The following is a 24,484-nucleotide window of genomic DNA, read 5'->3' as shown; positions in this document are numbered from 1 at the left end:
CCCTGTAGTCAGGGCCATCTTTGCTGGTGCTCTGCGCTCGCGCTGTACTACAGTGATAAACACGTTGTAACACGCACACTGATCTCAGCAAAACATCAGTTTTACGGCTACTAAGGCTGAACTAAGGAAGCTGCTTTATTTTGACACCTGTTAAAAATTGTCGAAGGACTAATAACTAAATTGTAATACAACATGGATGAGGAATATGATGTGATCGTCCTGGGGACCGGACTCACAGTGAGTACTTTATATATGCATATACATCATAATGTCAGGGTTGTGCTTTTTTTGCAGGACCTTACACCTAAATTGTAGGTTTATATAAGATATGATGAGAAAAGCTTTTTTAATCGATGCTGCGCGATAATCAATAAGGCCTATTGCTGCTGACGCATCCTCAGGACCAGCCTTATTTTATTCCACACCCATATTCGGACAAATCCCGCCTCCTAGGCAGTGATTGGATATAATTTCGACGTTCCTGGATTCCTATTGACCGACATCAGCAGACCGTTTGTAGAAGTTGGTTAGTAACCAATCGTAAGACAGGAGGCGGGATTTGTCAGAATGCGGATGGGGAAAAAATTAACGCTCAATCATTGTAGGCGGTGGGATTCGGTGATAAAGGCGTGACCAGGCATTTCTTTACATATGTTTATTTTATACGTGTTTATAAAGTAGTGCATATTGGTTTCGCTTATGTAATGCATTCTTGTGCAGCTATTAGAATTTGAGATTTTTTTTTAAATAAATGAAGGAATCTTCTGAATTGTGGGCATCAGGTGTCAAAACAGAAAAAATTAAAATATATATATAAAAATGTTGCTTATTATATTTGATGGTTTGCATTATTTCGTCTCCGAGCAAGTGCACTTCACACATGAAGGGAGTGTGGAGCCATTTGGGATTCAGCCATTATGTACTTTTCCTAAATAAATAAATAAAACACGTGTATGAGACATTTAGAAAAGCATTATTCTGTATTCGGTATCAAAATCGATTGTTATACAGGTCAATAAATGCAAAGAAAAAACAAACACAAAAAAAAACCACCAAGTGAATTCGTTGAGCTCTGTGTGTAATGAAGATGAACTGGGTGGAGCTGCATCCCAGAATGCAATGCGCGAATTAGAACGTAGGCCTTAAGCCTTTCACCTTGATAAGATAATGAATGGAGTTCAAATGAATTAAAAGTGCAAAAAAAAAAATTTAAATTATAATCATGGAGGATTTTTGTTGGTTTGTTTGTTTATAATTCAGCAAATTTTTATGTTGTATGTATATAGTGCTTTGAACAATGAACATCTCAAAGTAGCTTTCCAGAAATATTAATATACTAATGTTAATATAATATTAATTTATCCTCCTATTATTTTTAGAAAAATGTTATTAATTAAAGTATATTCATATGTTAATGATTCGACCATATTTGACTGTTAAACAATTTTGCATGTGTACTACAATATAATAATAATAATAATAAGAAGAAGAAGAAGAAGATGAAGAAGAATTAAATTTTATTTAAAGAACGTTTTACAATGGCCAATACAGCTTTATACACAAATATATCCATTCAGGATATAAATATAAAGTTGCTAAATTTATCCCTAATGAGCAAAGGCAGAGGTGACGAAGAGGTGGGAAGGAAAAAGTCCCTGAGAAGTTATGAGAAAAAAAACCTGGAAAGCACACTCAAAAGGGAACCCATCTTTATCAGCGAGTATAATGAATTTTTCTTCTATAACTGTGTACTATATTGTAAAACAGTGCAATTATGTAACCAGGAAATTCAGTCTGATTTGAATCCGAGGTCTATCTATCTATTTATTTATTTATTTATTTATATTTGAAGCTATCAACAGGTTTGTGGAAGTTGCAGTCATTAAAGCTGTCATAGCGATTGTAATCCTAAACGGTATTAATTCCAGTGCTAATAACAATAGTACTACTACTTGTTTTCTTTAGGAATGCATTCTCTCCGGGATCATGTCGGTGAACGGAAAGAAAGTTTTGCACATGGATCGGAACCCATATTATGGGGGTGAAAGTTCCTCCATCACCCCTCTGGAGGAGGTGAGGATACACGTTTACCATCCGCTCGGCCTACTAAATCTCCAGTCCCAAGCTGTTTTCATTCAAGCTAATCACACATATTAAGTATTAAAAAAAGCACGATTGTCATTATTATTAGCATAGTATTTCAGTTGCCGCAAAGTGAACTGACCATCTTTCTTTCTTTCTTTTTAATTTACCTCTCACAGCTTTATAAGCGATTTGAGCTCCCAGATAGCCCTCCGGAGTCAATGGGTCGGGGACGAGACTGGAACGTCGACCTCATCCCTAAATTTCTCATGGCTAATGGTAACAAAGCAGCCATTTTAAACTGTCTAACATAATTGTATTCAAAACGTAACTCACACATTAGAATTATTATTACAGCGCTGAGGATTTCTTGAATCTGATCAATCAGAAGGTTTAGATTATCTTCACACATGGCCGGCTATTGACCACCTATTTACTGACAATTTTCCGATAACAGCATGCCTTGTTGTGTTTAAGCCCTTACACTTCTATATATGTTCAGGTTTGTTAAAACAGTGTTGAAATGTGTTAACTGCAGGGCAGTTGGTTAAGATGCTGTTGTACACTGAGGTGACCAGATATTTGGACTTCAAAGTGGTGGAAGGAAGCTTTGTATATAAAGGGGGAAAGATCTACAAAGTCCCTTCGACAGAGACTGAAGCATTGGCATCCAGTAGGTTCCATTTTCCACACTGACTTCTGTGAAGTTTTCACTGGATATAAATGTCATGTCATGTCATGTAGCAACCCCTGATTAAACTCCGGCACCCATGCGCACTGTTGTGTCATCCGCTTCCCTCAGATCTAATGGGAATGTTTGAGAAGAGACGTTTCCGGAAATTCCTGGTTTTCGTGGCCAACTTTGATGAGAATGACCCGAAGACTTTTGAGGGCGTCGATCCCAAGCAGACAACAATGGGAGAGGTGTATAAGAAGTTTGACTTGGGCCAGGATGTTGTTGATTTCACCGGACACGCCTTGGCTCTCTACAGAACAGACGAGTATGAACTGGTTTTAGGACAGTTATTATTACTACTATTATTATTATTATTATTAATCTTATTATTATTATTATTATTATTATTATTATTATTATTATTATTATTATTATTAATCTTATTATTATTAGTATTATTATTATTATTATTATTACTATTATTATTATTATTATTATTACTATTATTATTACTACTATTATTATTATTATTATTATTATTATTATTAATCATCATTATTACAGAGCTTTTAAAATGGATAAGAAGAACGTGAACAGAAGTATTTTTGGAATTAAGATATTTTAAGCCTTTATCCAGAACAACTTTTATATAACAGCAGTTCGGGGCCTTGATCATGATCTCAGCAGTGGCAGCTTGGTGGTCCTAGGATTTGAACTCTCACCCCATTGAACTAGTTTATAGTCTGATGTTGCGCTGTTGTGACATGGCCAAGCTATGAAAACTACACCGTTCTTTTATCTGAGGTTAAATCGGTGGGAATAACATTAGCCCTCCAGCAAAGAACAGAAAAGGGAAAAGACTCAGAATGAGTATTTGAGTCATTTCACTGAGTAATCGTGAAACACTTAGAATTAAAGTTTTCTTTGTTGTCTGACTTGGAGGAGAACCCCAATACCGACTTACGTCAGATCCTGTGATTGGCCATCAATGTTTAGGTTTATCCTGGATGATGATTGGTTGGCAGATAGAAGCTAAATGATTGTTACAACCTTTGCAGTTGCATTGTATTAAGACGCAAAAAAAGTGCCAAAATATTAAACTAACTGCTTGTTATTGAAAATCAATTAGTTTAATATTTTGCCAATATTTTGTTGATATTTGTTAGAACTATCTCGCACCAGTGCATCGTTTTAACATTCTACCTCATATATATCGTATTTATCAGGATTTTCTTTTGGATTTTCTCTTCACAGTTACCTTGAGCAGCCATGCCTGGAGACTATTAATCGCATCAAGTTGTACAGCGAATCGTTGGCCCGTTACGGGAAGAGCCCTTACCTGTATCCGTTGTACGGCTTGGGGGAACTGCCACAGGGCTTTGCCAGGTGAGAACAGCACATGGTTCCTGAGATTAGTGATTTTCCACCACACACAAAAACACTTCCTTAGACAACACGAGGAAGTAACCTGAAGAGGAACTAGACTGAAAAGGGAACCTCTGCTGTGTGACACTAGTTAGGGGAGTTAGAAAGAATTAATTTTCTACATCTGTTTCATCCATTTTCAAATAGTAAGAAACGATAAAACTAGTATCAAAACGATGTCCTGGATGCGCGTGGCAGTCTTTATGTTTAGAACAGCATTCTTAGGCACAAAGGTATAGTATCCATTTCATTGTTCTGTGTTTGTGTTACCAGACTAAGTGCTATTTATGGAGGAACCTACATGCTTAACAAGCCAGTGGACGAGATTGTCATGGAGGGCGGCCATGTCATTGGAGTAAAATCTGAAGGAGAGGTAATCATCGGTTTACGTTTACTTAGTTATCTAATTGCTGAATAAAATATGTTTTCTGGATAAGTGAAAAACTCTTTGGAAACCTGACGATTTCCAGTTTACTGTACAATGTCTCAGAGGGTGCCGATATTTACGCTTTAGCTGTGACATTTACAGTACAGTAAAAGGTGAGGCAACTGAAAATGTATGCTGTTCTACGTTTTCAGGTAAAGGTTAATGTGAATAAAATTTGCCGTCTTTATGGAGGTGAAGTCAATCGTTTGTCTTTTTCCTCTCAGGTCGCACGATGCAAGCAGCTGATCTGTGACCCCAGTTACATCCCGGACCGCATGCGCAAAGCAGGCCAGGTGATTCGGGTCATCTGCATCCTCAGCCATCCCATAAAGAACACTAACGATGCCAACTCGTGTCAGATCATCATTCCGCAGAACCAAGTGAACCGCAAGTCAGGTCAGTGCTAAACAAACACCTGCCTGGCTTTGACCTATTTATTCTATTTTATTAACATTTATAGTAAATTCATTCTTAATATCATAAAAAAAATGTTAAGGTACAGCACAGTGTTGCTGTATCCTTGATTCTGATTGGTCGGAAGGTGCCGGTTAATGTTTTCTGGCTTGTTTCCATAGTAACAACTCATTCAAAGGGACTTGTTTGGAGGTCTATTTATATACGAACAAAAGCATGTTACATGTAAGAATGAAAAGCGACTCTTCGCTTAACAGGGGAGACTTTTGTGATGGGAAAATTTATGTAAGGAGTCTAAAGTTTCAGCACTTTGTAATGGTCAGTAATCAAGAAGAAAACTTCTTCAAGCATTGCTGTATCGTTATAATATAAAAATACACCTGAGCTACGGTATCTCAAGCTAATGCAAGATTACAAGCTAGTGTACAAGCTACAGAGATAATATCTTTAATTTTCTATGTTGTAATTACACAGTAACACCACTAGAGGGTGGTGGTGCTTACATTATCATGCTTGTCACAGCTTAATAATATTAGTATTTTGAATGTTATGTACTGTGACAGAATGCACCATTGTTGTTATGATCGCAGATATCTACGTGTGCATGATCTCCTACGCCCATAACGTGGCGGCCCAGGGCAAGTACATCGCTATCGTGAGCACCACTGTGGAAACCGCCGAGCCTGAAGCCGAGATCGAACCAGCACTCGAGCTGCTGGAGCCCATTGACCAAAAGTACGTCTTCTGCATACTCACTCAATTCTTATGAAATTCTTTTCTAAATGAAGGCACATCACAAACTGTGGCTTTAATTTATATAAAGGAGGAAGAGTTTAAGGGTTTTTCAGGGTGTTTGGACAAAAAAGTACATTCTATATTTATATCTAGTATTTCTATATTTTCTATAACAAATATAGACAATTCTAGAAATACAATAAACCTGTTTTGGGATGCTTGTGTTCAGCATTGTATTTTTTGTAATTTATAGTTTTTTATTAATATTTCTTTTCTTTTTCTTTTTTTTTTTTTTACCTAGCACACTAGGAGCGAAATTTTCCTAGAAAAAAATTTCCCCCCCAAAAATAAATAAATCAAAACGGTTCGTTTTTCTTCATACAAATGTTTATATTGTCAAAATAAATAGTGATATCAAACCACCGTGATTTCTTTTCTCTGAGATGCCCCAAGTACTTCTTCATAAGCATTTTAAATTTAAAGCATTTACCTTCAAGCACTAAAATTCTGTTATTCCAACAGAGCTTAAAAACGTTCCCCAATAGCACTATGACCACTGTGTGGTGTGAGTGACAGGACTAAATATTGTGCAGACGTTCCATCTGGGAGGTTAATCACCGCTTTGTCCAGCGCATTTATGCTGTATACAAAACCACCCAGTGTCACATAGTAGTGTTCTTGGTTATCTGATCAACTCTCACACTATTGCAGTGCTTGTGGTTTATAATACCCCCAAAGCGCACCAGTGGCCATGCTGAGAGAGAGAGGGAGGGAGAGAGAGGGAGGGAGGGAGAGAGAGAGAGGGAGGGGGGAGAGAGAAAGAGAGAGATTCACATAACTTTCATTATTTATTACTTGTTACTGTATTACAGGTAAATACACAACACACACACACACACACACACACACACACACACATATATATATATATACAGTATATAAAAATTCTAATAGGAAATTAAATGTCATTTGTAAGGTGTAACTGCTGGTAGTGCTGCTAATTACTATAAGGAATATTTCCATTCCTGTTTTATTCTTTATGTCGAAATTATTTTAAAGTTGCACAATAGTTCATTGTGGATTATTATTATATCACAATATTTTATAAACAAAGCTTTTACAGCTATTATTAGTAATATTTGATGTTGTTGTTGTTGTTTATCATCCTGTTGTTATTCTATAGGTTCGTGGCTATCAGTGACATGTACGAACCGACAGATGATGGGTCAGAAAGCCAGGTGAGTGCTCACGTATTTATACTTTCAAACCCTTACCCGAGTAATTAAACCCATGTTTAACCTTTGTTATATCTTGCAGGTTTTCGCGTCACGGTCTTACGATGCCACCACTCACTTTGAGACAACCTGCAACGACATCAAGGACATCTACAAGCGTATGACCGGCAGCGACTTCGACTTCGAGAACATGAAGCGCAAACAGAACGACGTCTTCGGGGAGGAAGAGCAGTGAGGGAGAGAGATGAGATGGAGAGGAGGAGAAGGCAGTAGATGAGGGCAGCTGTGAGTGGGATGGATTCGAGGGGTTTGGGATTGAGATTTGTAGCTGGTATCAGTTAAGCAGGATTGTAGCAAACAAACCAGGCTGTGGATGTAGTTCAGCTGTTCTGAATTTTCCTTCTACTTGTCTTACTCCTTGTTCTTCCTCACTCTCTCAGCTCTTTTTTTTTTTTTTAAATTCTGTACATTTTAGCACACAGGCACAAAGCTCTTACGCTCACGTTCCCCCGGCTCATCCTTCACAAAGCGGTCTTACATTTTTCCGTGAACGCGGTATGCGTCATTTCCGAGCTTCTCTCTTGTCGAAGTGAAACATATCCGAGCCTTATTTATTTGGTAGTTGTTTCGGTTTATGAACGATGCCTTTCGAAGCAGCCCTTGTGTCTTTACAAACTCCATTAACACTAGGAACAAGAAGATTTGTAAAATCACTGTAGACACTGCAAGTACTTTTAGTTCCCGAACCGTTTTAAAAAGACGATTGTTAAACGAACACACACAGAAGAATGGCATTTAAAAGCCTTCTGCTCGCTGAACGAATGTGTTTGCGTGCGTGTGTGTGTGTGTGTGTTATCGACAAGGCTGTACCCTGATGATTTTGCACACCCATGAAACGTCATAACAAAAGGACGCTGACCTCAACGATAACAAAGATTTAGTCTTTAATGTATACTGTCAGTACGCATGCATGCATCTTTCACCTCTGCTTATTCAACACTTGGTCAACGGATGGGTATGAGACCGCATATGCAGTAAGGAATTGGGAGTTTAAAAGCCATGAACGTAATTTTTCCGTTGCCTGAGTAGACGCCGTGTTCAGGATCTACAACAGGATCAGTTTGTATATGAATCATCGGTAATGTGAATCTTACCTTTAATAAATATCCTGCCCCGTTGTGGTTTGACACTTGTATATCTTCTAGGTGTTCTGGTTTGTTCAACTAGGCTGGACCCTGGTCTAAGAACTTGGAGTTTGTTTGTGTGTGTGTGTGTGTGTGTGTGTGTGTGTGAGTGTTTGTGTGGGTGTGTTGTCTTCTTTCTCTTCTTTCTTTGTGTTAATTTTGATAGAAATTGTGCTGGAGTGATTCTTCCTCAGTCACAGTAATGATTTATACTTCACTATTTAACACTTTATAAACACTTAACCTTCATGTTATGGAAGCATTTTTAAAATTACACAAGGAACAGGACTTTCAGACTTTTCCTTGTGTTATTTATAAATGACCAAATCCCACAGAGGGTTCATTCCAGTTTTTTGTTTTGTTTACCCCACTTCCCCATATGGTTTTTGGTGGGTATCTCATCTCACGTGTCACAGTGATGCTGTTCGAATACTATGCTACTATAAGCACACACACTGGTACAATTTCATCTTCTTTCCTCTTTGTGTATTAATAACTGACCAACAAAAAAAAACTAACATTGGAAACTGGATCAAATTGCATTAATCTTACTGGTGAACGTAGCTTTTATTGAAATTGACCTACTATCTTTTGTTTGTTTGTTTGTCTGTTGAACTCTAGTAGCTGTTGAAATATTATTTTGCACTTTATTTATTTTCCTGTGTGTGTTTCATGGAACTAAACACTTAACACTGGCATAATGAACGTGAAACAAGTTGATGACTAAGATGTGACTTTATCACAAGTGTTTGAGCAGTCTTGTGCAATGAAAGATAAAACAAATTCAAATGTGAATAAAATGATGAAAATTAAAAATGTCTGCCTTCGTTTTTTTTTACGTGGAGGGAAATAAAACCAGTGCCACTCTTCCAAAAATACACATTTAATGGATTATTTTGTACACATACGGTATATGTTACTCCACAAAAACATAAAAATCCTTGTTTTGAAATGTAATCTATACTTCTGTAACAAAGGCAATACCAGTAATGCAGTTCTTAGTGACTTTGATATAATTATTGATTGACGAACTGTAGCTTCTCATCTTGAGTGCGTTTAATTTCACACCTGATTGATTCTTCAGCCTTTTAAGCAACTCGTCATATTTTCTCTACAGACATCCAAACTTTCCCCGGTGTCACTTTTCCATGCTGTACACTATGCTTAAATGTTAAATAGGTAATGAGTAAATATGCCACTGTTGCACTGCAGTGTCCAGTATTTTTCATATGGTCCTGCCAGTAGACATGAGCTTGAAATGTAGCCACATGGCATTTAAAGATCATCCACCACGTAGCTGTCATAAGGCTGCTCCAGGAGCCTCTCCACTTCCACCTTGGGCACCACCCAGCACTGGGCCAAGTGGCGCTTATTTAATGTGTCCTTCAAAGCCTTGTCCTGTAAAGTGACGGGGATTTGTTTGTCTCCTTTCTTGAGTAATCCCAAGGCCAGAGTGCTGTTGTTGCTGAGCTGCCCGTGGTGGAACATGGCATCGTGTTTGTATGTTATCCTCACCACCTCCATGGTGCTGTGTTGGAACTGGCCTGGATGAAGAAGAGGAAGAGGATGTTCTCAGGTTCAGAGCTGTACTATTACGCTGTGTTAGCATGATATCCTTTCCAGTGTAGACCTACAGTAATCCTATTGGTTGCTGATAATATTTATATTCATGACATTTGGCAGACGCCCTTCTCCAGAGCGACTTACATTTATCTCATTTGTACAGCTGAGCAATCAAGGGGTAAGGGCCTTGCTTAGGGGCCCAGGGGTGGCAGCTTGTGGCCCAGGCATTCAAACTCGCAACCTTCTGATCAATGGTCCAACACAATAATCACAGAACTACCACTTCCCTTATATGATATTGACTATGCCGCATAATACTATAATCATTTCTATGCTAGCTTTTCAATTAAGTTTATTTCTATGTAACTATGCAAGTTCTTGACCCTGGTGCGGTCGTGGTGAAGACAGAGACTGTCCAGGAGAAACTAGGCATAAGGAGCAAATACACCCTGGAAGTCCCTTTAATAAATAAATATAACCTATATACCTACAGGTTTTGGGAAGCCAGGAGGAATCCAGAGATCCCAGAGGAAACCCACATGGTTGTGGACAGAATGTACATAACAGACAGTAAACTGAGCTCAGGATCAAACCAAAGATCTGGAGCAAGGAGGCAGAAGCACTAAATTGTGGTGAGTTCATGACTCAACCCTTAAATGTGCAGCTATTTGCTTGCATTGGATGGATTTGTTCTCACATATACAGTAAGTAAGTGATTAATGATTTGTACGCCATGCGTAAAAGAGAATTGTACGCTACATACCGAGTAGACCTTGCGTTAATGAAGACAACCCCTCGCCATCGGCCACATAGAATCCTAGATGCTCCATCTGGAAATATGTGGGGTGACTATATGGATGGATCAGAATCAGGAACACGACGCCTTTTCCGAGGTCAATCCAACAACCCCGCTGTCCATCTAGCACAATCTTCAAGCCTGGGAGCGTCACAGATCCCTTCTCTCTGCTAGACAGAGTTTCACTCCCTTCTCCCTTCACTTCCACTGAGTCTATTGTGAAGGTGATCCTGATGCCGCCTTTTGAAATTCTGACCGTTATCTTGTTGAAGAAGGTACGAGTGCGGTCCTCGATTCCAGTCTTAGGAGGCGCCGACATCAAATGGCCGTTCACTGTAATGCCTGCAGGGCGGTGGGAATAAAACAATAAAAGTAATAATTAATGAGAGATCATTTGTAAAAAATATATACATATACTTGTTTTTCTGCAATCACATTAGGATCAGGCTGACCTGAGATTACAACAACAAATCAACAAAGATTTGGTGCACACATTTTATGTACCCGAAGACTAGTTTAATAATTTTAAATATTTATATTTCCTTATAATTTAGATAATTAATTGAAATGCTTAAACTGTATTATTATATAATACAAGATTGTGGCCAGGGCAAACGAAAAGTTATGAACAGATCATGAGAATCGAGTAAGGAATAAAATAATGTTTTTAATTCTGTTTATATTGAGCCGTTATACAAATCTCTGTGAAAGTTGTTACTATAGAAACAAAAACGTTTCAGAACGAGAGAATTATATAAACTTTGCAGCCGACTTGTGTCTATTGTCAATTCAATTTAATTTCACCTGTATAGTGCTTTCAACAAAGCCAGGGTGATTTGTACTTCTATACTTTCAGCCAAATATCAACTATTTAAAATTTTTAATTAAACTTACTTTACTGATAGCACTAACATTAATACAAATAGAACAATGAGAAAACTCCTCAGACTTGGATGAGAATGAGCAAACTTATTTATTGTGGTCAATCAACCAACAATTCTCTAAGAGATTAATGATTTATTGTGGCTGATTGACCACAATAAATAAGTTTGCTCATTCTCATCCAGATTCTCATTGTTCTATTTGTATTAATGTTAGTGCTATCAGTAAAGTAAGTTTAATTAAAAATTAAAATAGTTGATATTTGGCTGAAAGTATAGAAGTACAAATCACCCTGCGATATGTCGACCTGGAGACTGGCTCTAAGTTCCGACAACATTGTTTCAAAGCAGCCTTACAAAAATATAAAAATTCCAAATAAAAAATGATTTATATTAATATAATGGTTTATAAATTTAATTTACATTTATCCTCCACAAGAAAGCCAGAGACAATGGTGGTGAAGAGAGGAACCAAGCGGACACCCAATAGTGTGATTGTAATAATAATGATAATAATAATACTGTTATATTTACCTCTGACTGGGTCCTCCAGAAGACACAACACATCATTGGCCTCACCATCAACAGTAAAACACAGATTTTCATTTGTCTTCGGGAGCATGACAACAAAATGAGGGTCTCCATCCACTTTAAAAAAACAACCAAATGTTTATAAAAAGGAACTTTAGTATAATCCTCAAAACAGTATTAAAATCCATCCATCCATAAACGTTTCTTCAGCACAGACATGTTTTATCGTGATACAGTGAAAAATAAGATTCTTACCTGAGGAGGAGAAGATTCCCACAGAACTTATGATATCTGTGTCGTCTGGCGAGGCTGGAAAAGAAGAAAAAAGAAATAGGGAATGAAATATTCATGACTGCATGAGACGCAATGTATTATATAAAGAAGATGGTAGTATATGAAACAGATCGTGTTATAAACGACTGAGAAATAGTTCAGTGCCTTATTGCATGAGGCGATTATACTGTTCATGCAGTGTGCTTTCAGACTTACAAGAATCGTAATGGACGATGTAGTCGGTGTCATACTCATACGAGACATCATACTCTACTGAATGGAATAAAGTGGCGTTAATTTGAACTGTGCCAGTGGGGAAAAAATAACTGTATGTATATCAATCAAGTTACATACCTTTGGCATCATCAGCATCTGTACAAGTGATAAAGAATATTGTATATAATTTTGTTTTTATATGTTACAACCAATCATTCACTAGCTAATTCTTTTACATACTGTATAGTGACGTATCATTTACAGTAGGATTGTAGTACAACTGCTTAAAGATAAATCACTGCAACAAATACAAGTCAGACGTCTAAACTGACACAAAGGACCAAACATGTTTGCTTTACCTTTTGTCAAGATGGCAGTAGAAACATCTGTTAGACAAAAAAAAAATGTTCAGGATCGGTATTTCTTATACCACGTTAGCACAAAAGATGCATAAATATATTTGCATGTTTACTATGAGGTAAACTTCAGCAAAGAGAAAGTATTACAAATGAATCCTGCACATGTCTAGTGATTCTGTTCTAGTGCCTGTGTTTAGATCATGTCCTTGTTCATTGTTTAATGTTTTATTCCTGTAGCACTTTCAATAATAAAACAGTAGACTTAGCTTTCTTATAGCACCACATTCAAAATTAATAAATATTTTTTTCACATTTGAAAGCTCTGATTTGACAGATATATGTCAGCATACAATGCACAGAGCCTTTCTAGGAAGAGCTCACTGACCTTCAGCTCCATAGAGTCATATTTGCCAGGGTCAAACATGGAAATTGCAAAAAAACAGAAACAGAGGCCCATTGTGACAAGTTTCATTTTGTCTCCTGGTTGCCTGGGCCACATTATTTTAAGGCCAAGTGGGCTAGTTGATCCACATATTTGATTTGGTTCAGGTTTTACACCAGATGTCTTTCCTGACTCAACCCTCCCATTTTTAAGCAAGCTCGGATCTGGCACTGAGAACGCACTGAGTCGTGCAGCTGCCCCTGGCTGGGTTGGTTCCCTGTTTGGGAATCGAATGTGAGCTGTGTCACTGAGAGTTAGCTAACTCTAATAAAATTCCCAAAACAAAGACAAAGTGTTTAAAGTACATACCTATTTCTATTCTAAAATATATATATGGTATTAAGCACAGGGAAAGGAGATTCATTCATTCATTCATTCATTCATCTTCTACCGCTTATCCGAACTACCTCGGGTCACGGGGAGCCTGTGCCTATCTCAGGCGTCATTGGGCATCAACGCAGGATACACCCTGGACGGAGTGCCAACCCATCGCATGGCACACAAACACACTCTCATTCACTCACACAATCACACACTAGGGACAATTTTCCAGAGATGCCAATCAACCTACCATGCATGTCTTTGGACCGGGGGAGGAAACCGGAGTACCCGGAGGAAACCCCCGAGGGACGGGGAGAACATGCAAACTCCACACACACAAGGTGGAGGCGGGAATCGAACCCCGACCCTGGAGGTGTGAGGTGAACGTGCTAACCACTAAGCCACCGTGCCCCCTCAGAAAGGAGATTATGGTTATTAATAAATAATGCCCATACATCAGAAATGTGTGTGCCTCATCAGTAAAATGTGCCTCATATTCCCAATGCCCACAATTTTTGGGCATACCCAAGACCAGTGGATCAGTAGCCCATGTAGATGATCTTTCATGAATAAGGTTTGCCTTTACATTCTATTGTTTTCTCTTCAGGACAACTACCAAACATTATAACTCAAAATGCAGCCATTACTGGAATGTCAAAGAAATTTTAGAACTTACCTAAGATACCAGTAGCTTCCCACAGATTGGGTGCATCTGTCATGCCTGGCATAGGGGCAAAGGAGGCAGCTATAAGAGTGGAGATGCTTATTTCTTGATCAGGATCTTCAGGTGAAGCATTTGATGATGGGACCTCCTGAACATCTGGCTGCACTGCAGGAACATCAGGTGTTCCATTAGTGGCAGTGGCAGATATGAATGTGGGTTTATCCAGAGGCAAAACCTGATGTTTCTCTGAGCTGGGTGGTGTTGTGGTTTCAGCCATGTTGGGTGCCGCTGAACCTTTGAGAGGTGGAGAATCTGTGCTGGTGGAATCGAGTGGGAGGACAGTGTGAGCATCAGTTCTAATGGTGCTGGTGGGAACTGTGGAAACTTTGCTCAAAAAAGATGCAGAGGTGGTCTTAGATATCATGTGTGGTACATTTGTGGTCTTCTTTGTTGATGATGCTGCCACATGTTTGTCTAGAGAATTAGTATTTATTGAATGTCCAGGGAGAGGCAAATCTGGACGAAAGGGTTTGGTGGAAGAAGCTTTATTGGGCTTTGAAGGTTTACCTTGCTTTTTGTGCAAAGTCTCGGCAGTAGAAGTCATATTAGACATACTTGATGTTTGTGTACGTGAAGTCGTCACATTTGCTGTAGTGGGTGTAGTACTGGGTGTAGTCGTGGTTGTAGAGACAGTGGTTTGATATGGCTCATCAATATCTGGTTTAACCACCACCAAAGAGGTGACTGGGGTGACAAAATTATATTTTAGTGAAAGGTTGGTGGCCTTCTCTGCAAGCAAGCGTTGAACTAATGGATCTGAGCTGTTGAGTTTAGCCATCAAAAGCTCCTTGATAGTGTAATAGGCCCAGAGGCGATGCACAAAGTTGGAGATGCCTTGCAGCTCCCTGGTACTACCCAATGATCCTGAAGTCTCATTTACCTTACGTTTGGCTAGTGGAAACCCACTCTCTACCTTCAGCTTCTGCTTTGTACCACTGGCTGTCAGAGAAACTTTCAGATCCTGTATGCCTGGCCTAATCTTCCCAGTGACTACCAACTCAGAGCCTTGGAAATAGTTGGGGAAAAGAGCCTGTGTGATGTCATAAGCTTGGTTGTCAAGGTAGGAAAGCTGGATATCTGACAGTAGTGGACTTGCTACCTCATCATAGAAACCCTTTAACTGTAGGGCAGCATCAGCATCCTCATAAACCTGAGGAAAGTATGAGAGCAATCTGTTAATTTTATTGGTCATTTGTCTGTAATCTCATACCTAAATATTCATAAATACACAGTCTAGTTCCTTTGTATGCCAAAAACAAAACTTAATGACTGCATACCATCCGTGCTATCCCACGGTTCTCCAAAGCCAGCCTTTTCAGTAACGGAAAATCTGCATCATCTCCGAATGCCAGGGCAAACAGAGAAACCGAACCTAGCACACTTCGAGCATTATGCAGAATGACCTCTTGTGCAGTCACTCCGATTGTCGCTTCTCCATCGGTCAGAAAGATGATCATGGGAACTCGTCGTGGTGAAGACGAGTGGCTGTCGTCAGACAAAGAGGAGGAGTTCATCAGCTGTGCTGCTGAGAGAAGAGCCGCATTGATATTTGTCCCTTGAGAAGACAAATTACAGGGAGAAAAAGATGTTATTATTGGTCTATATATTTAAGACAAATATGACTTCATAAAGATGTCAATTGTACGGACACTGATAGACACCTACAGCCATCTGCAATGATTTTTTTGACAAAATCCCGTGCATCCTGTACGTTCTGCTTCGTGGCCGACACGGTGCGGCCTTTCTTCCATATCTGCACTTTATCTGAAAACGTGATGAGATTGAAGTAGTCGCCCTCACGTAGTTCACTCAGGATCGTAGATATCGCTGCCTTAGTCTGGATATAAAAAAAATCATGTAAGATGCCTAGATACTGGCCAGGAATTATAGAAATAACAAACAAAATTGGTAAAATGACACATTTATGACACCTGTTTGATCTTTGTGCCGATCATTGAACCGCTTATGTCGATGACGAAGACGATATCTTTAGAAACGACCGGCAAGCCTCGTGGGGAAAAGTAATGAACAAAGTAGCCGTTGTGCACCTGAAAAAAGAAGCAAAGGAACCAAATGTGAAAACCTCTTATAGGCGAAGCACCAAGAATCACTCTGTGTGTACATGATAGTGTCATAACCTGGATGTCTCCCATGAGATCTTTTTGCTCTACGTCATACTGAAGGACAAAGTCTGCATTGATGCCTTTGGGGGAGACGCTCCTCTGCTGCTGCAGGCTGGGGTTGTAATGAATGTGAGTACAGTGTAGGTTCTGCTCCACCTGAGTGGAGGGGGGCGCTTCAGCCTCAGCTGCAAGCATGTGCAAACAGTTTAGGAGCTTCAACATATGGAAATCATTAAGGATTATTAAAGGAACTGCATTGATAAAAGGCTCAGAAAATAAAGACTCAAAGGATCCTTGATCTCAATGAGATGATACTGAGAATTGGATCTACTAAAAGGAATCTTCTAAAAGACACCACAGCAAACTAGGAGTACACAGTATATAATAAAAAACAGCCTTAAGACCGAACTCTGACCCAAACTATTTTGATTACAGACAATTTAAAGTTACTTTAATTTGCACCTTGGTCAATGTTGGTGAGCAGACGACTGGTCCTAAGAGGTAACACTTTGATGAAGCTGATTCCAGTCCGCTCCGCTATATTAACATCCACAGAGAGATTCTGTACAGGCTGCCCAGGCCTGAGGCCCAAAACCAGCTCATAGCGCCCCAGCCGTCGTGTCAGTAGCTCTTCGTACATCAGGGAAAAGTGCATAAGGACTCCAGGAGGCACACTGACAGCCACCCGAAACTTCTCAATCTCCCGCTCCCTTTAAACCAAAGGAACAGAAAACTAAAACAATAAAATTTGAACAACTCAACACTTTTAATATAGTCCCGTTTAGGAATAATGCAAAATAATACATACTAAACACATACAGCTCTGTGAAATGCTTTAATAAGAAAACCTATGGACTGTGTGCTTTAAACCAGGAGTGTCAAACTTATTTTACATAATGGGCCAAATTACTCTTCATACAATTTCAAATGTGGGCTTGAAAAAAGTAAGAAAAAAAAGAAAAAAAGAAAAAAAAAATACAACAACAACAACAATAATAATAATAATAATAATAATAATAATAATAACTATAAAAAGAAGATGAACTATTATGTTGAAGTAGAGGAAATCAGTATAGACGATTGCATAAGTATTCACCTAATTACTGTGAAACGCAAACTAATTAATGAATTAACAAAACAATATTTACATATTACAAGATTTCAGAGTCATTAGCATATTTTGCTCTAGGTGACTTTTTGTTTCTGAGTTTATTGCTCTTTTTTGGCCCATGGTGAAATAATAACAGAAACAAAATTTTTAAATCTTTATATTCAGTTCCAGTAAACAGAATGATAACCCTACATCCAAACCCTAACCCTAATCCTAATCCTAAGGCTAACCCTATCCCTAACTCTAACCCTAGGTACTATAGAACACTCATTAACATTATTTGGTGGGCCAGATTAAAACTTTTTGCATGCTTCTCTGTCCGTAGGCTGTATGTTTGACACCCCTGCTTTACCACTAACAAAAATTTTTAAAAAATGGCCTATAGCATTTTCAAGTGGATGTCTGCTCACTCAGTCAATGCCAAAAGAAACATGGCGTAATCCCAGGAGGAGGTATCAAATACACTTTTGGACTGACTTGGTGGCAACAAGTCCTGTTGTTTTCCCGTGTTTCTTGGCATCATCGTAGATCTTCCTGGCAGCAGCTCGCTCCTTCACTTCGGCCACATAGACTTTACTGTTAGATGTGCTGAGGAGATATTTGAAAGAAAGGCAAAAACAAAGAATAGTTTAAACTAATATCAAATCCCAGGTTTTGGTATTTATTTTGCATATTAGCAAACTATTTACTAATAAGCAGTCACAGAATCATTAGTAACTGCCTGATCAGGGTGGTTTAAATTAGGCTATAGGTTTTTTACGGTTTCGGCGACACCCAATTCAGATTTAACACTGATACTGATATTGAGAGCACTAAACAGATACAGATACAGATAGTGGCATTTTGTTACACACCTACTTCACGTTACCTTATATACCAAAATCCCCCTATATTCCTTCCCCCCCAAGTCCAGATAAACATGCTGTGTATCCTGTTAAAGGTGGGGCAAGGAAACTAAATATAAAGCTAAACCTTTTTAGCTAAACATATTTAAATAAAAATCATCAAACCCACCAAGATAAATAGGCAGCAAGCAGCAAACTGGGCTTGTTTCAGTCAGAGCAATGGTGAAAGGGGAGTTTAAGGGCTAGCGGAAAACAGACGCAACAGTATGTGTGCTGTGTGAGCCAGCAAGATCTGGAATAGCTGTTTACGGCAAAGTGAGATGATGAACACAGAGCTCTCAGTTAGGACCTGCATTACGTCAGTTTTCTAAAGACACTTGTATGTATAGTTTTCTGTGTGAAACTTTGTGTGCAAATACAGGCGTGTCTGATTTATATGGGATGCTTTCCGAACCAGTGCATTATAACTGGTCCCAATCCTGGGCATGTGTGTAGGTGAATTGTATTTGGTGCATGTGTACTAAATGTGTTTGTGCACAAATAATGATATGTGAGGGTGTATTCCTTGGCCATGTGCCTTCGTAAACTCCAGTAGGCAAGCTGAGGACGAGAAACATGGCTAGTTCATGTCATTTTCTCCGGTAGCTCTCTGACTCCTTGCTACAAAGCCCACTATTCATCTTGCCTAAAGTTTCCCCATTTGTAAACCACTTCCACCCCCAAACTCAATTCCTGGCTGCTTGAGAAACCAGTCTGCCATTTTCTTATTTGCGGGCATCCAGTTTACTCTGTGGATTCTTTTTAAAGGAAAAGTGGCTTTCAGGCCTCTTAGTCATATACAAATGTGTCTTCATTCCCCTGGGGATGCTTAAACAGAACTTCTCTGAAGTTTTATTTTGGGATTATACCTCTTTCTAGCTAAGGGTAATTTTTAAACCATTCATTTCTCTCACAGAGTATTTCTTGTGCTGTCTTCAAATACCTGGTTATGAAGATCGAGTGAGAGATATTTGATCAAATAATTCAGCTTGACTGTGGATTTTCCATGTTATTAATAACTATCTGCTAGTTCTCTATGAGTAAACTGTATTTTATCTGTTGGAATGCAATTCTAAACAGTTTTTGAACCATACAGTGTTGACCTATTTTGAGAATGTTGGGAAATACTAGGTACCTTATGTACTAAAAGCACAGTAAAATTTTCTAAACAGAATGTGATGATTATATTTCTACAAACACCAATTTGCAAATCACTGGTTTAAAGCAATGCTTTCATTCTAATATGTTAACAGCTGGAGGCATGGTAGCTTAGTGGTTAGGACATTTGTCTCACACGTTCAGGGTCGAGCATTTGATTTCTTGGAGTTTACCTGTTCTCCCCATGCTTTGTGAAGCTCTGTGATGGGATGGCATCTCATCCAGGGAATATTGAGTCCCATGCGAAGCATTACATTAAAGGGATGGCTGCATGTTAATGTTTCTTTCTTTACTTTTTAGATACTAGGTCAGTGTTTCATTGTTTAACATATACTTTTAAGATGTGTACTGAAGCAAAAGGAAAGCAAAAATGGAGAAATCAATAGCACCATTTCGGACTCACATGGTAAAGTTGGAGATGAAGGCTGAGGGAGGAAGGTCTACCTCGAACGCTGCCTCTTTGGTGAAATGGAGCTGGTTCCACACCGTACTCTCTACTGTGGTGTGAGCATAGCGGGAGATGATGTTGCATCGCACATGGTAATCTGTGATCTTCAGCTGAGGGCATCATAGATATCAAAGATTAGGAAAGGGAGCACATAATAGTAAAACTGTGCAGAACAGTGAGTCACCAGCAGTGGAGTTGAGAATCCTTGCTATAAACTGTATGATATATCTGTGCAATCTGTGTGTGTGTGTGTGTGTGTGTGTGTGTGTGTGTGTGTGTGTGTGTGTGTGTGTGTGTGTGTTTGTGTGTATATACGTGTGTGTTAGTGCTTGGCCCTTGTTTAGGCCACTCTGGTCTGGCTTTCAGTGCCATGGTTCCTATAAAAATATTAGGAAAACCTTAATTCCTATGTGATATGCACATATACACTATACTTTTACACCAGGTATCAGAAAATATAAAAATAATGTATTACAGAGTCTGTATTCTGTATTTTGGTATCATGTAATTATTGATCATTATCTGAGATCATCTAGCTACAGGATATGAAGGTTGAACCTGATTGGGTCCCTGTATGTCTGGTTTCTGTAGCACAATGATTTTTCAGAGCAAGACCTAGTCATTAAAGTGGAATGTCAAGGCATCCAGCCTTTAAAGCTTAAAGTTTTAATCAAAGCATTTTTAGGACTAAATGAGATATCCTTGCCAGCAGGGTTTCTGTGTCTGGTCATCTGCAATATCAGTTATATGGCCATATTGGGAGAGGTTGGTGGTTCTTGGAGATATTCGGTATGAAAAAAAACAAAGCCTGATATTTAGGAAATGTTATAAATCTGACTTTTGCATTTAGAAAAAAGAGAAGCCTATATGAACAACAAGAAGTATAATTAATATTATATAATAACTGAAATTCATTAAGACTTTATAAGACAGTTTGTAAGAAAAGCCATAACTTCTCTTAATTCCAGAGTAAACATCCTTGTGATCATGGAGGACTTAGATCATGGAGCTCAGTGTGTGTGTAAACGTTTTAACTACCAGTGAGAGGAAGAGTTGGGATTTTACAAGAGGTCAGCTAAAAAGGATGTGAAACATCAGGTAGGGCCTTTTTTCCTAAATTTCAGATATTTCAGAACTGTATTTATAACAGATACATGAGTAAGGAGTGACACAGTTGAGAAAATCAAATATTAAACTCATTTGTGTTTTTATAAAAAGTTTGCACGATTTCATATAAAATCCTTGGCAGGATTAAACATCATACATATTATTAAAATATTGATTAACATAGTTTCAGTAGTGCCAGTATTATTGATCCAATGGTGAAAAACAGTGGCAGACACAGTGATTGTCCTTCCAAGTTCATGAGAAAAATCATAAAATATTGTATTTATTATAAAATCCAGTACTTACTGCAGGTTTAGCTGTGTTGCTCTGACGTCTTAATCTCTAGAGGAGAAGAATACCACAAATTACAGAATTAATCATGACTAATTTTAATCATTTTCAGTATTAATATTACATTGCTTTACTAAGAGTGTCAGAGACTGCAGCCAAAGGTGCAGGTACAAAAACCCATTCTTTGAACGTTTATGCCACATAGACACTAATTATATAGTGCTGCCTTTTTGTTTAGACTGGTGTTTGGCACAAGTATGAATTACCTGACTCTAAAACAAGCATAACCAATGAGAGTTGACTACAAGCTAAAGTGTTTATTTTTTTTAACAATAGATTTTTTTTTATTTAAGCAATCAACCTCAGGAGCCCATGATGTACAAGATTACCATTTATATGTAGCATTTTACTGGAAAAAATGAGCTAAGAGACCAACAAACTATTAGAAAGCACTCCTATACTTTGTTTCTCACTTTTGCTCCATCACACTGACGCTGACGTGTGAGATGTGGTCAGGGCTCGACGTCGTATTAAAATAGTCTGAATCAAAGCCATTCATAAAAGAGGTGCAAATGGAGGTAAATATCAGTACCGTACAGACAACTCTTAGATGTTAATTTCACACACAGATGATTACTGTGTTAGTGTATTACCATACATCCTGTGGAGATGCAGAAAATACAACACAAACAGTGAAATGGGGGAAACAGTCAGTGTATGCTTTGCCTGTGAAAATCACTCACGTCATACATCATTTCCTTGTGTATCAAGGAAAGTTCAAACAAACAGCCATCACAGACTTACCATTCTTTCACTTTTGTTTAGACATTATACAGACTATAATGCATCACTTGATTAGGTATTTCTAAAAGAGAAATACACAGTGTGTGCTACATCTGGGCTGATAATGTACAATGGTACGCACTGGTGGATCTTTCTGTAGATTAACGTGAGTGTCACATTATCTTTTATGGTTACATGACTGACTTGATACAAGTTCAGTTTTCTTCTTTGTAAAGCTGTATCTGTGACTAATATTTGTATTTTCTAGTGAAAATCACGTCACCACAAGGATAAGAACATCTGATTAATTTGACCTTTATGGGGACATTTGGCTGTTCATGAAGGAAAAAGTTGCACAGTATTAATGAGCTGCATTAAAATAAAGTCAGTTGAAAGCTCTAACCAAGATATGTATCCTGTCTACACTCTAAACACAAAAAGTGAACTAATATATATTGTCTTCCTCCCCTCTCAGAAAAAATACAAAAGCCAGAACTTAGGATTTGGTTGTTCTTCTTGTTGTTTTATTTAAAAAATAATCTACAACATAAGTTTTGCTATCAGAGAACGGTCCAAGAGGCAGTGAAGATTCTTGAAGATCATTTTTATGAAGTATCCATTTTTTGCAACTAAATGGCTTGACTTTAGTTGGCTTAATGGCTTAACAACTACCCAATGGATAACTGCACATATTCTGTTTAAACAGAAATCACATCTCTATATCACTTCATATCATCACTTATAACACACGCGCGCGCGCGCACACACACACACACTCTCACCGTGAAAGTGGCGCCTCGTGCGTCTTTACGCGTTCTGAACTCAGCTGCTGCTCCAAAACACACCACGATCATTAGCAGCCTCACCACCATCTCGTACACGTTCACAACCATTTTTAATCAATCTAATGTCTCTGTTCAGCCTCCGTCAGCTTTAAGCAACCCACACATAAAGCATTGTGTGATGCAGAAGTAGTTCTTGTTTTCAATGCGTAAATCCTTCCCTCCCGTACTTCCAGAAGTCATCCAGGTCTGTGCGCAAGAGAGAGCAGGACCGCGTCGCGTTGTCTCGTACCTGTGAGAAGGCTACATATAGAGGACTAGAGGGGGTGTTTATTGGCTCAAGTTCAAGTGCAGCTCTCTGCTGGAAATTTCGCGCAGTCCTGCCATCGTTTGGAGGCCCCAAATTATCCTCACACCGTTAACCCGTGAATGTCCGCCTTGTGTGATGTGTGTGTTTTTGTTTGCTTTTGTTGCATTGATTGCAGTTACGTCCGTCCACTGAGATCTTTCTTCTAATAAAATATTAAAATTATGATACTGGAACAATCTTTAAATAATCTTAGCCTCCTTGCCATTATATAAACCAAATTTTATCGCTACAGAGCCATGAGCACCAGAACGACCAGACATAGGAACAGTTTCTTCCCTCAGGCAATCCATCTGAACAAACTCTAATCTTACATTATTTACACATACTTATTTATATTTCAATTTGCACATATATTTCAATTTGCACATTTTTCCACTGTACATACAACTGTCTTTATTTATGTGTTCATTTCTTATCATCGCCATTCTGTTTACACTGTAGAGCTCCTGTACTAGAACAAATTCCTCGTATGTGAACACATACTTGGCAATAAAGATCTTTCTGATTCTGATCTGATTCTGATTCTGATTCAAAGTACCCCAGCTACATTTCTGAAATCAGTGTGAATCATGTGAAGAAAAAAAAATCTATTGTATTGTAAAGAATTTTTAGCCTATCATGACATGACGTTAGAGACATGTTTTAATGTTCAATGATACATTTAGAACATTATTTACATTATCTATCGAGTTCTGCATGTTTCCAAAAACCCCTTCTTCTGCTGCTATGTGTGAATGTGTGTGCACCAAACAGATAAAGTAAAATCCACTGACCTTTCTGTATTATGCTATAATAATTTGTAGTCACTAGTACTTTTCTACTTGAGCTTGACTTAAAGCTTGACAGAGTATTTATTTACATGACTTTGACCAGCGTTGAAATAGAACTGTATGTTAGCTGTGTTCAGACAGTTGAGGTTGTGAGTTGTGTATATGAGAGATGAGCTTTTTTTTGGGTTGCTGTCCGAGGTCCTGATGTCCAACGCCAACCCCCTCACACACACAAACACACACACTCCCTCTCATTCACTCACTCACTCACTCAATCACTGTCGGTCTATCTGTCTGTCTCACACACACACACACACACACATAGTCATTTAACGTTACGTCTAAAAAAAAAAAAATCTTTCCAATGCAAACA

General features: G+C 38.4%; 2 protein-coding genes across 4 annotated transcripts; one reads left to right on the top strand and one right to left on the bottom strand.

Moving 5' to 3' along the window:
- On the top strand, positions 1-8,994 carry gdi1 (GDP dissociation inhibitor 1). Its single transcript, XM_060895068.1, has 11 exons — positions 1-237; positions 1,966-2,073; positions 2,262-2,361; positions 2,621-2,755; positions 2,885-3,083; positions 4,013-4,144; positions 4,457-4,556; positions 4,835-5,006; positions 5,615-5,759; positions 6,943-6,997; positions 7,077-8,994. Exons 1-11 carry the CDS (start codon positions 193-195, stop codon positions 7,227-7,229), a joined length of 1,344 nt encoding a protein of 447 aa, XP_060751051.1. The 5' UTR covers positions 1-192; the 3' UTR covers positions 7,230-8,994.
- Positions 8,995-9,045: 51 nt separating this feature from the next.
- Positions 9,046-24,418, bottom strand: itih6 (inter-alpha-trypsin inhibitor heavy chain family member 6). 3 transcript variants are annotated; one of them, XM_060895034.1, is made up of 17 exons: positions 22,972-24,418; positions 21,422-21,457; positions 19,964-20,118; positions 17,996-18,106; positions 16,870-17,117; positions 16,423-16,592; positions 16,216-16,332; positions 15,950-16,121; positions 15,562-15,839; positions 14,237-15,434; positions 12,798-12,824; positions 12,577-12,594; positions 12,439-12,492; positions 12,205-12,258; positions 11,953-12,066; positions 10,505-10,879; positions 9,046-9,722 (listed from the first exon to the last, which is right to left on the bottom strand). In XM_060895034.1, exons 1-17 carry the CDS (start codon positions 23,080-23,082, stop codon positions 9,454-9,456), a joined length of 3,507 nt encoding a protein of 1,168 aa, XP_060751017.1. In that variant the 5' UTR covers positions 23,083-24,418; the 3' UTR covers positions 9,046-9,453. The 3 variants fall into 3 exon arrangements, with proteins under 3 accessions (XP_060751017.1, XP_060751015.1, XP_060751016.1); XM_060895032.1 differs by lacking the exon at positions 22,972-24,418 and having other exon boundaries at positions 12,439-12,495; positions 17,929-18,106; positions 21,422-21,555; XM_060895033.1 differs by lacking the exon at positions 22,972-24,418 and having other exon boundaries at positions 17,929-18,106; positions 21,422-21,555.
- Between the last annotated feature and the right edge of the window lie 66 nt (positions 24,419-24,484).

Source organism: Tachysurus vachellii, chromosome 19, assembly GCF_030014155.1.
Source record: "Tachysurus vachellii isolate PV-2020 chromosome 19, HZAU_Pvac_v1, whole genome shotgun sequence".
NCBI lineage: Eukaryota > Metazoa > Chordata > Actinopteri > Siluriformes > Bagridae > Tachysurus > Tachysurus vachellii.
This window is presented reverse-complemented; position numbering and strand designations above follow the sequence as displayed.

Coding starts and splice junctions, on each gene's coding strand:
- gdi1 (XM_060895068.1), top strand. CDS start 193: ATGGATGAGGAATATGATGTGATCGTCCTGGGGACCGGACTCACA. Junction 238..1,965: donor TCCTGGGGACCGGACTCACA/GTGAGTACTTTA, acceptor TGTTTTCTTTAG/GAATGCATTCTCTCCGGGAT. Junction 2,362..2,620: donor TAAATTTCTCATGGCTAATG/GTAACAAAGCAG, acceptor TGTTAACTGCAG/GGCAGTTGGTTAAGATGCTG.
- itih6 (XM_060895034.1), bottom strand. CDS start 23,082: ATGGTTGTGAACGTGTACGAGATGGTGGTGAGGCTGCTAATGATCGTG. Junction 12,825..14,236: donor GGAAGCTACTGGTATCTTAG/GTAAGTTCTAAA, acceptor TTTGTCTAACAG/ATGTTTCTACTGCCATCTTG. Junction 12,259..12,438: donor CATCGTCCATTACGATTCTT/GTAAGTCTGAAA, acceptor CTTCTTTTCCAG/CCTCGCCAGACGACACAGAT.